Source organism: Rhinopithecus roxellana, chromosome 5, assembly GCF_007565055.1.
Source record: "Rhinopithecus roxellana isolate Shanxi Qingling chromosome 5, ASM756505v1, whole genome shotgun sequence".
Taxonomy (NCBI): domain Eukaryota; kingdom Metazoa; phylum Chordata; class Mammalia; order Primates; family Cercopithecidae; genus Rhinopithecus; species Rhinopithecus roxellana.
This window is the reverse complement of record NC_044553.1, coordinates 131,675,296-131,687,655: the sequence shown is the minus strand read 5'-3', so window position 1 is coordinate 131,687,655 and position 12,360 is coordinate 131,675,296. Positions and strand designations below refer to the sequence as shown.

The window sequence follows — 12,360 nt, the reverse complement described above, 5'->3', positions numbered from 1 at the left end:
ACCACTTGAGCCTTAGAGATCGAGACTGTAGTGAGCCGAGATCATGTCACTGCCACTGCACTCTAGCCTAGGTGACAGAGTTAGATCCTGTCTCAAAAAAAAAAAAAAAAAAAAGACAAAATGTCAAGAGGCTGAATTTCAGCACTTTGGGAGGCTGAGGCAGGAGGAATGTTTGAGCTCAGTAATTCAAGACTAGCCTGGGCAACATTGGGAGACCCCATCTGTACAAAAATTAAAAATTAGCCAGGCATGGTAGTGTATACCTGTGGTCTCAGATGCTAGGGAGGCTGAGGTGGGAGGATTGCTTAAACTTACAAGGTTGAGGCTGCAGTGAGCCGTGACTGTGCCGCACTCCAGCCTGGGCAACAGAGTGAGACCCTGCCTCCAAAAACAAAGGAAAGAAAATAAAGGGTTTTTTTTTCCTTTAAATACAACTAAGGTTTAAGAAAACCAAGTTTCGGCCGGGCGCGGTGGCTCAAGCCTGTAATCCCAGCACTTTGGGAGGCCGAGACGGGCGGATCACGAGGTCAGGAGATCGAGACCATCCTGGCTAACACGGTGAAACCCCGTCTCTACTAAAAAATGCAAAAATACTAGCCGGGCGAGGTGGTGGGCGCCTGTAGTCCCAGCTACTCGGGAGGCTGAGGCAGGAGAATGGTGTAAACCCAGGAGGCGGAGCTTGCAGTGAGCTGAGATCCGGCCACTGCACTCCAGCCTGGGCGACAGAGCGAGACTCCGTCTCAAAAAAAAAAAAAAAAAAAAAAAAAAAGAAAACCAAGTTTATTGTGGAACTATTTATATCAAGTGTTATAAAGATTATCTTTTTTTTTTTTTTTGAGACTGTGTCTTGCTGTCGCCCGGGCTGGAGCGCAGTAGCACGATCTTCACTCACTGCAATCTCTGACTCCCGGGTTCAAGCATTTCTCCCACCTCAGCCTCCCAAGTAGCTGGGACTATAGGCATGCGCCACGATGTCTGGCTATTTGTTTGTAGAGACAGGGTTTTGCCATGTTGCCCAGGCTTGTCTTGAACTCCTGAGCTCAAGCAATCCACCTGTCCTGGCTTCCCAAAGTGCTGGCATTACAAGCGTGAGCCACCATGCCAAGCCTAAATTGTTTTCACATGTTAAAATCACTTAAGTAATTCATCTAACTAATGTTTTATCAGCTTTTGAAACAATTAAATCCTGAAGGTCTTTATGTATAAACAGGAACGTAGAACTTATTTGCACTAGGAGAATCCTTATTCAAGGAGAAGATATCAAAGGACTAAATATGTATTTGTTTTGAAAATTTTTAGTGGTTTTATATCTAACTAGTAATCAGTTTATAGGCAAGATGTTAACTTCCATTCTTAAAGGAGAAACTCAAATCTGATATACTTTTTATATTATGTACTTTTCTTCCACAGTAGGTAATCATTTAATTAATTGATTAATTTGTGAGGCAGAGTCTTGCTCTGTTGCCCGGGCTGGAGGGTAGTAGTGCAATCTCTTCTTACTATAACCTCCACCTCCTGGGTTCAATCAATTCTCCTGCCTCAGCCTCCCGAGTACCTAGGACTACAGGTGCACACCACTACGCCCGGCTCATTTTTTGTATTTTAGTAGAGATGGGGTTTCACCACATTGGCCAGGTTGGTCTCAAACTCCTGACCTCAAGTGATCCACCCACCTCGGCCTGCCAAAGTGCTAAGATTACAGGTGTGAGCCACCATGCCTGGCTCATTTATACTCATTCAGTACATAACTATTGAACTCCATTCATGTACCAGACACTGTTAATTGATGTTACTCACTTTTCCTTTCAGAACTAAAGCCTTATCAGTTGTGTGTTCAGATAGGAAGAAGAGACTTTTTCCACTTCTTCTGTTTTGTACAGTTACTCCCTTCCCAAACTGATAAAGTGTACAATTATAGAAATCTTAAAAACTCATTCTTACTGGTAAATTCATTTTAATGAGGGGGAGAAACTTTAAGCAGTTATTAAAAAGGAACAATGAATACACATACACATACTAAATGTGGCAGATGTTTCCAGGAGAGATTAGCAACAGAAAGGCCACATGATCAAATAAAAATTACAGTTTTGCTGGGATTGTCCCCTCTTGGCCACCCAAGTGTTTGTGGAAGAAAGTCTGGAGTTGTTTCCAAGCATCCACCTGAGCCATGGCATGAGCCCTGGGCTCCCCTCCGAAGATAACAGGACTGCCCACCAAGACATGCAGGGAAGCCCGGCACAGCGGGAAGTAAGGAGGCTCAATATAGTGTCCCGCCCCTGCATAACAGATGATCTGAGGCTTTCTCCTCCCATGGGCCTGCAAGCGTTTACAGGCCTCATTAGCATAGAACTCACTCTTCCAGTTGTGGTCATCCTGACCTACCAGGAACAGGAAAGTGCTCTCTGCCCTTTCCACAGGAATGAAGCTCTTCTGGTCAGGTCCTTCCAAAGGGCTGTTCAGGATATCCACAATGTCTGCATAGCCATCTTTGGTCACCTTGATGCGATTTCTGTTGACGCCCACAGGGGGCAGGCTCTCACCCTTGTAGTGTAAGGTTCCCCCAACATTGGCCACAGAGCCGTTGATGATGACAGCGGCTGTGATGCCCTTCAGGAAAGAGGCCATGGAAAGGCAGAGCTCACCCCCTTTGGAAATTCCAAGCAGCCCAACTCCTGGACCTTTCACCTGAGAAAGGCACAAGGAAAAAGAAGAATGACTCCACAAACAGTGGAATACGGTGAGTTGTGCCCACCCTGGAAGTTACTTGAACCTGAGTCTGAATCTGGGTTCTACCATTTACCCAGATTTGCAACTTTGGGAATTTACCTCCCCTCTATCTCTTCCTTTCCACAATTTCTCCATCACCACTCTTGGTGATAACCATGTGGAAGATCAATCAACTACTCTGGTTTCTCAGTTCCTTAATCTCCTATCTCCCATGATCTCTTTCTCTCTCCCACCTGAGCCACCCATTCCCACTGTCATAACTAAACTGAGTCATCATCAACAAGAACATCATTTCATGGCTGCGCGTGGTGGCTCACGCCTGTAATCCCAACACTTTGGGAGGCTGAGGCGGGTGGATCACTTGAGGTCAGGAGTTTGAGACCAGCCTGGCCAATATGGCGAAACCCCATCTCTACTACAAATACAAAAATTAGCCAGGCAGTAGTGGCATGCACCTGTAGTCCCAGCTACTCGGGAGGCTGAGGCAGGAGCATCGATTGAACCCAGGAGGTGCAGGTTGCAGTAAAGCCTAGATCATGCCATTGCACTCCAGCCTAGTTGACACAGCAAGACTCCATCTCAAAAAAAAAAAAAACAAAAAGAAAGAAAAAACATACTGGAATTTAAAATTGTATAATACCAACTATGAGTATATTTACTAGCAGAAAATACAGTAATACAGAATTGCATAGAAACTATCTTTAAGAGGCCAAGTGTGGTGGCTCACGCCTGTAATTCCAGCACTCTGGGAGGCCGAGGTGGGCAGATCACTTGAGGTCAGGAGTTTGAGACCAGCCTGGCCAACATGGCAAAACCCCATCTCTACTAAAAAAAAAAAAAAATACAAAAATTAGGCCAGGCATAGTGGCTCATGCCTGTAAACCAGCACTTTGGGAGGCCAAGGCGGGTGGATCATTTGAAGTCAGGAGTTCAAGACCAGCCTGACCAATATTGTGAAACCCCACTTCTACTAAAAACACAAAAATTAGCCAAGCATGGTGGCAGGTGCCTGTAACCCCAGCTACTCGGGAAGCTGAGGCACAAGAATCACTTGAACTTGGGATGTGGAGGTTGCAGTAAGCCAAGATCACAACACTGGACTCCAGCCTGGCAACAGAGTGAGACTCTATCTCAAAAAAAAAAAATAAAGACACTGTAAGAAGTGACTAAAAAAGGTAGTGTGTGTTGGGGTAGGGAATGGCTGTCATGAATGAGCCAACTTCTGTGAACACGCAGACCATTCAAGAAGAGACCTGATACATCATAGCCCATAAATCTGAGAGAAGAACTAACCTCAGGATGACTGAGCAAGTAGTTCACGGCTTCTTCAAAGTACTCCAGATGGAGGATGTCCATGGTCTTGGGGAGGTCTTCATAGTTATAATAAGCCAGAGCCATCACAGCAAAACCCTTCCCAGCCAGCAGACTAGCCCGATACTCCAGCAGGCCACCTCCAGTTCCGAGTATGTCCACAATCCCAGGAAAGGGCCCAGGTTCTTGGGAAGAAACAAAGCAAAACGCAAAGCTAAGCTATTCCTGAAACAGCTGGATGGTTTCTTATCAAGTTAAACACACACTTACCATACATGTGACCCAGCAATCCCACTCCTAGGTATCTTCCCACGAGAAATGAAAACCTGTGTTCATCCAGAAACTTCTGGCAAGTGTTGATAATGACTTTACTCATTATAACCAAAGACTGGAAACAACCCATATGTCCTTTGACTGGTGAATGAATCCATTTAATGGAGCACCACCAAGAAACAGCAAGAAAGACCGCTACCTACAAGAGCACAAATGCCTCTCCAGTGCACTCAACAGAATGCACTTATTCAACAGAGACAGACTCAAAAGGGTACTCATTCCAAATGACTCTACCTACTGAATATTTTTACCATTTACATTAAAGGTTTGTATTTCACACAAGAAAAATAAGTAATGCAGGCTGGGTACAGTGGCTCACTCCTGTAATCCCAGCCCTTTGGGAGGCTGAGACGGGTGGATCACCTGAGATCAGGAATTCGAGACCAGCCTGGCCAACATGGTGAAACCCCATCTCTACTAGAAATGCAAAAATTAACCTGGTGTGGTGGCGGGCACCTGTAATCCCAGCTACTCGGGAGGCTGAGGGAGGAGAATCGCTTGAACCCGGGAGGCAGAGGTTGCAGTGAGCTAAGATTGCACCACTGCACTCCAGCCTGGGGGAAAGAGCGAGATGCTGTCTCAAGAGAAAAAAAAAAAAAGAATGTAAACACCTTATGGGCAACACTTCAAGAAACAGTTCAGTGCTGATACCCTCAAACCACCAAAGTCCCACAGACCCCTGTGCCCCTTCCTCACTTTCCAGTATCCTGGACTTTCTGTGTATCACTCCCTTTGATTTTATAGTATTACCACTTAGATATGTACCTTAAACAATATTTTATTTTGCCTATTTTTTGAATTGTATCTAAATGGAATGATACTGAATGTGTTCTCCTAGGGTTTGACTGTTTCACTCAACAGTGGTTTGGAGATTCATCCATGTTCTTTTTTTCCTTCTTTTATTTTGAATATCTTGATAGATGTTGATTCTTATAGCTGTAGTTCAGTTTTACCGCTCGAAATATACCTCACTTTATTAATCTGTTCTATTGTTGATGGACATTTGGGCTGTTTCCAGTTGGCTTTGCTCTTTGCTTTTTTAAATTAACCCAGACTGCTCATCTGCAATGGCTTTCCTCTTATAAGGAATATGCCTCCTGGTGCACATGTACCAGTAGAATAAGATATTTAACTGTATAAGTTCAGACAAATTGTTTCCCAGAGTAGATGAACATGTTGACTCCTTCTAGCAGTGAGTGTCATTTCCTCCACACACTGGTCAGCAATTGATAATGCTGGCTTCTAAAAGTCAGCCACCTCCGAGGGTGTGAAATGTCCTCTGTTGTTTTATTTTGCATTTATTAATAACGATAAACATCATTTCATTTTTACATTGGCTGATTGCTCTTTATGTAATATAAAAGTATCCAGTAACCTCAAATTTCCACTGGACAGTAAGAGGCCTTCCTATTGTAAATGCTAATTTACATAAACCTGAACATACCGTGGGAGTTGAAAGAAAAGTTGCAAAAATGAGAAACTTTTAAAAGAGCATTTGTGGGACCCATGCCCCTAGGATCCCGAGAAACCCCAGTGCCCCAGCAGCCATGAGCACAGCCCATGCGTGTGCTGATGGACAGGGACCCCGTGCTGGCAACTTCCAGACGGCCTCCTGCGGGGCTTCAGCCGCCCCTCCTCAGGGAGCTGCCTGTGACACTGCAGCAGCGCCGCAGCTTCCTGGCCTGGAAGCAGTACCGCACCCTGCTGCCGGACCTGGTGGATAAAGTGGCCCATGGGTGTGAAGCCCTAGGCTTTTCCTTAGACGTGGAGCCCAATGCCGGAGGGCCTTGCGAGAGATGAAGCACATGCAAAACACAGAGGTCTACATACTGCACCAGCCCCTGCCGAAGTACGACCACTGTGTGCGTGAGAAGCACCTGGGTTAGAGCGGCACCTGGAGCCCCAGCTTGTGGAGCAAATAATCCTGACAATGGACAAGACCGTGGTCTTTGCGGACTTGCTCACTGATGACAAGGATACCATTCGAGGCCGAGAGGAGAGGCCACAATCAGTACCTGGTCCTACCCTTCACAAGGAGGCGGCTGCCCTCCTGGAGTGACAACAGGAGGGAGATCATAGACAGCCAGCGGGGAGCTAGGCAGCAGCCCTGCAGGGGGCAGCATCTGCAGCTGGAGCAAGGGCAGGCAGGCAGGCACCGTAACCTCCGTGCCCTCACAGGCCCAGCCACCTGGCACCTCCTGGCTGCCATGGAAATATAGTGAGAAAACCAGTCGGAATTCTTTTTATTTAAAAAAAAAAAAAAAAAAAGTGGCTTCCTGGTCAATACATAAGAACATTAAAAAATTCAAACTACCCTTTTTTTTGGTGGTGGTTGTGGTTGTTGTTTTTTTTTTTTACATGGAGTTTCACTCTTTCTTGTCCCCCAGGCTGGAGTACAGTGGTGTGATCTCGGCTCACTGCAACCTCTGCCTCCCGGGTTCCAGCGATTCTCCTGCCTCAGTCTCCTGGCTGGCTGGGACTACAGGCGTGCACCACCACGGCTGGCTAATTTTTGTATTTTTAGTAGAGACAGGGTTTTCACCACGTTGGCCAGGCTGGTCTTGAACTCCTGACCTCAGGTGATCCGCCTGCCTCAGCGTCCTGAGTAGCTGGGACTACAGGCTCCCGCTACCACGGATTACAGGCGTTAGCCACCGGGAACGGCCTGGTTTTTTTTGTTTTGTTTTCTTGTTTTTAATATTATAAGTGTCTTTTCCCTTTCCTTACAATTTTTTTTTTTTTTTTTTTTGAGGCGGAGTCTCCCTCTGCCGCCCAGGCTGGAGTACAGTGGTGCGATCTCGGCTCACTGCAATCTCCGCCTCCAGGGTTCAAGTCACTCTCCTGCCTCAGCCTCCTGAGTAGCTGGGACTACAGGCTCCCGCTACCACGCCCGGCTAATTTTTTGTATTTTTAGTAGAGACGGGGTTTCACCGTGGTAGCCAGGATGGCCTCCATCTCCTGATCTCGTGACCCGCCCACCTCGGCCTCCCAAAGTGCTGGGATTACAGGCCTGAGCCATCGCGCCCCGCCCTTACAATGTCTTTTAACTGAACACTAGGTTGAGGGACTTCTCAGTTTTGGAGCGGCAGAGGCACATCCCCAACCAGCTTTCCATTCCATTCCTGTCTCCTCACACTAACTTTCGGAATGTTGGAAGCTACATCCTTTCTCCGTGTGAAAAGGGCAGGCACGAAAAAATAAAAAACAAAAAAGTAAGTGTAACTCCCCTCAGAGCGGGTGCGGTGGCTCACCCTGTAATCCCAGCTCTTAGGGAGGCAGAGGTGGCAGGATAGCTTGAGACCAGGAGTTCGAGACCTGCCTGGGCAATATAGCCCGGCCGGGGGTGGGGGGGGTGGGGGGAGAGACACACACAAAGTGAAAAGAGCAGCGGGGAGGCGGGGGGGCGAAACACACACACACAAAGTGAAAAGCACAGGAAAAGAGTTGGGCAGACGGGGACAATTAGCAGAGGAGACTCACCTGGCGGTAGGAAAAGAGTCCCGTGCACCCGGCCCGCGCGCACCGGCTGGCGCCGCACCCCCGGTGGGAGGAAGTCCCGCTCCTGCCGCGCCCGGCACAGTAGCCGCCCGGACTCGGGGTCGTGGCCATCCAGCACCTCTAGCTCCACGGCCAAGGGCGTTCGCACGTCGCGCTTCACCAGCCGCAGCAAGGGTTTCTCGGGCTCCAAGGCCCAGAACAGCCCCATGGGCTCAAGCCCCGCGAAGCTGCCGCCCAGCGCGGGCGCGCGCTCCAGGTCCAACTCGCCGCGGGCATCGGCGCGGTAGCGCGCGTGGGCCTGGAAAAGCGCGCCCTTCTCGTCTCGCAGGGACGCGCGCAGCGTGACCGGCTGCTCCGGAGCTAGGCCGCGCACGGCGATTCGCACCGGCTTGTCCCAGCAGCAGCGGTCGGCGGGCTCCAGGATCAGCGTTGCTGCCATCCGAGCAGGAACCCTAATGATTCGGCCAACCTGCTTCATCTGTGGAGACCCCAGCAACTGCACCCAACTCTTCAGGCTCCATGGGTACAGCCGGGACGCTCGAAGGACAGCAGGAGATGAGGCCATTTTGAATTCAGACCTGGGAACAACTGAACGGAGGTGGGAGAAAGAAGCTTGTTAGAGATTCTCTAAGGCTACCGTCGCAGGCTAAGCGCCCACTAGGGCAGCGCAGTCTGTTAATCTCAGCTGGGAAGGCCAGAGTCCAGCCTATCAGCCCGACCAAATATAGACACACTTGAACTTGCTTAAAGTCTGCTGTGTTGAAACCTCCACTTTATGTTGGAAAGCAACTTCCTAGTTTTGCTTTTCAGAAGCTTGCTGGCCCGCAGAATGGGCAGTCTCGAGGCGCCAAACTCCTGATGGCGAAGAGGTATGCAGGACTGAAGTTGGTTTTGATCACTTTGTTGAATAATTCACACTCATTACTAATCATAGAGCTTTTCTGTCAAAATCTGCACCATGGTGTTTGGCTTGTGTGTTCTCTGTATATGCCTATCCTCCACATCAATCCCACATCGAAGGGTGCTGGCTTCTTCCTGTGTGACATCTGAGCTTCATTCCTTACAGGTGTAAAAATAGTCAAATGAGGTAACAGTTATTTCTCGAACTCCTGACTTTGTGATCCGCCCGCCTCAGCCTCCCAAAGTGCTGGGATTTTCAGGCGTGAGCCACCGCGTCCGGTCAGTAGTTATTATCTTCTTAAACTGGTTTCTCATTTTTGTTCCAGTCAGTCTTAACTGCTTTTTTAAACAGACAGGGTCAGCCGGGCGCGGTGGCTCAGGCCTGTAATCCCAGCACTTTGTCAGGCCAAGGCGGGCGGATCACGGGGTCAGGAGATCGAGACTATCCTTGCTAACACGGTGAAACCCTGTCTCTACTAAAAATACAAAAAAGTAGCTGGGCGTGGTGGCGGGCGCCTGTAGTCCCAGCTACTCGGGAGGCTGAGGCAGGAGAATGGCGTGAACCCGGGAGGCGGAGCTTGCAGTGAGTCGAGATCACGCCACTGCACTCCAACCTGGGTGACAGAGCGAGACTACGTCTCCAAAAAAAAAAAAAAAAAAAAGAGTCTCACTACTTTGCCAGCCTGCCTGGAGTACAGCAGTGGTTTGCCATCACTGCACACTTACAAGCCTCAAACTCCTGGGCTCAAGCCATCTTCCTGCCTCAGCCTGTCAAACACCTGAAGGGACTACCGGAGCTCCCCATGCATCAGGCTTTTTTCTACTTTTTCATAAGCTATTGGTTTCAACCAGTTTTTTTTTTTCCATCAAACTTAAGCTTTAGACCCCTCCTAAGCCCTTGTACCTGATTTTATAATTTCCTATCTTTGTAATTAGAGAAACCTATAAATGCATAAGCTTCAAACCCACAAAACCTGTGTTTGCCTCTGCTTCTAATACAGTTGTCTTCAAGGTAAGCCTTTTATATCTTGTTCCAAATGCTCATGTGCCATGTCATTAATCATACAATTCCCTGTTTGTTCCAATTACCTTTATATAGGTTCTGTGGCCCACGTCAAGTATATTCTGTGCACAGAAGTCTCAGGAACTAAAGAAGGTAAATGATAGTGTGTCTGGAATTGGTTCCTTCGGGTGGGTTCTTGGTCTCGCTGACTTCAAGAATGAAGTTGCAAACCCTTGCAGTGAATGTTACAGTTCTTAAAGATGGTGTGTCCAGAGCTTGTTCCTTCTGATGTTCGAATGTGTCCAGAGTTTCTTCCTTCTGGTGGGTTCGTGGTCTTGCTGACTTCAGGAGTAAAGCCACACACCTTCACAGTGAGCTCATAAAGGCGGGGCACTCCAGAATTATTTATTCCTCCCTGTGGGTTCCTAGTCTCGCTGGCTTCAGGAGTGAAGCTGCAGACCCCCTCCCCTCCCCGCAGCAAGGAAGAAAAACTCACGCTGCTTGAGGCTGCTAGCTGGGCAAACCAATGGTGGAGACGGGCAAACTTTTATTCCCTTATTTGGCCCCTCCCACATCCTGCTGATTGGCCCATTTTCCAGAGTGCTGACTGGTCTGTTTTACAGAGTTCTTTTTTTTTTTTTTTTTTGAGACGGAGTTTCGCTCTGCCACCCAGGCTGGAGTGCAGTGGCCGGATCTCAGCTCACTGCAAGCTCCGCCTCCCGAGTTCATGCCATTCTCCTGCCTCAGCCTCCCGAGTAGCTGGGACTATAGGTGCCCGCCACGTCGCCCGGCTAGTTTTTTGTATTTTTAGTAGAGACAGGGTTTCACCATGTTAGCCAGGATGGTCTCGATCTCCTGACCTCGTGATCCGCCCGTCTCGGCCTCCCAAAGTGCTGGGATTACAGGCTTGAGCCACCGCGCCCGGCCTGTTTTACAGAGTTCTTATTGGTCCATTTTACAGAGTGCTGATTGGTCCGTTTTTTATCAAGTGCTGATTGGTGTGTTTAAAAACCTTTAGCTAGACACAGAGTGCTGATTGGTGCATTTACAATCCTTTAGCTAGACAGAGAAGTTCTCCAAGTCCTCACCTAACCCAGAAGCCCAAGGGGCTTCACCTGTCAATAGTAACTAATTGATAATACTTACAAGAACCCTATTAGTAAATTAAGGCCCAGATAATTTAACTAATTTTCTGAAGATCACACAGCTAGAAAGTGGAAATTGGGCAAGGTGGCTCATGCCTGCAATCCCAGTTTACTTGGAGGCTGAGGTGGCAGGATTGCTTAAGGCCAGGAGTGTGAGACCAACCTGGACAACATAGCAAGACCCTGTCTCTAAAAAGCAAAAGGGGCCGGGCGGGGTGTCTCACACCTGTAAACCCAGCACTTTGGGAGGCCGAGGCAAGCGGATCATGAGGTCAGGAGATCAACATCATTTTGGCTAACACAGTGAAACCCTACTGAAAAAAAAAGAAATACAAAAAATTAGCCAGGCATGGTGGCAGGCACCTGTAGTCCCAGCTACTTGGGAGGCTAAGGCAGGAGAACGGCGTGAACCCGGGAGGCAGAGCTTGCAGTGAGCCGAGATCGCACCAATGAACTCCAGCCTGGGCGACAGAGCAAGACTCTGTCTCAAGAAAAAAAAAGAAAGAAAGAAAGTAAAAAGAAAAACGGAGAGGGTTCATACCTTTGAAATCTGATTCTCAAGCCTGGGCTCTGAACAACTATGCTTTAACTGTCTCTCATAGGTTGGAAAAGAAACTCATATATTGGTGGATGTATAAACTGGTATGACCTTTTCATGGCAATCTATGCAAAAATATTTAAAAGATCCATTCTCTCTGACTCACAGTTCCACATCTAGGAATTTCTTTTAAGTAAACCTTCATGAATGTGTGTAAATATTTGGCTACAAGGATTACAAGGATGCTTATCATATCATTTTAATAGAGAAAAATTAGAAACAAGTTAGTAATATGAATTTGGTTTAACCAGTTTAATTGTGATTCATAAAGGAAAGCAGTGTAGCCGTTTAAAGTTATATAGCAGAAGAATATATGATGAGCATTTTTCCATGAAACTGATGAAAAAAGGTTAGAGAACAGTATATACTTTTTGCCAAGATATTAGCATATTTTTTAAAAAGACTAGTCAAACACTACCCCAGTAGCTGGGTGCAGTGGTGCATGCCTGTAGTTCCAGCTGTTAGGAGGGAGGCCTAGGCAGGAGATTGCTTGAGCCCAGGAGGAGTTCGATACCAGCTTGGGCAACAGAGCAACACCTCATCTCTTAAAAAAAAAAGCAGAATAGATAAGACATGAAAATCAAGGAACACACACATCTAACTACTTCAAACTGTTGTTTCTTGAGCCTTGCAGTTTTATGCATAGTATTTGTTTGTTTGTTTGTTTAAGACGGGTATCTGTGTTATCCAGGCTGGAGTGCAGTGGTGCAATCATAGCTCACTACAGCCTCAACCTCCCAGGCTTAGGCAGTCCTCCCACCTCAGCCTCCCGAGTACCTGGGACCACAGGCATGCACCACCACACCTGGCTAATTTTTAGATTGTTTGTACAGACGGAGTCTCCC

At 47.6% G+C, this 12,360-nt stretch overlaps 1 protein-coding gene across 1 annotated transcript; it reads right to left on the bottom strand.

The window, feature by feature from the left end:
• Positions 1–1,934: 1,934 nt before the first annotated feature.
• Positions 1,935–8,734, bottom strand: ACOT2 (acyl-CoA thioesterase 2). Its single transcript, XM_030930989.1, has 3 exons — positions 7,852–8,734; positions 4,021–4,223; positions 1,935–2,685 (listed from the first exon to the last, which is right to left on the bottom strand). The coding sequence occupies exons 1-3, from the start codon at positions 8,432–8,434 to the stop codon at positions 2,080–2,082; spliced, it is 1,392 nt and encodes a 463-aa protein (XP_030786849.1). The 5' UTR covers positions 8,435–8,734; the 3' UTR covers positions 1,935–2,079.
• Positions 8,735–12,360: the final 3,626 nt, after the last annotated feature.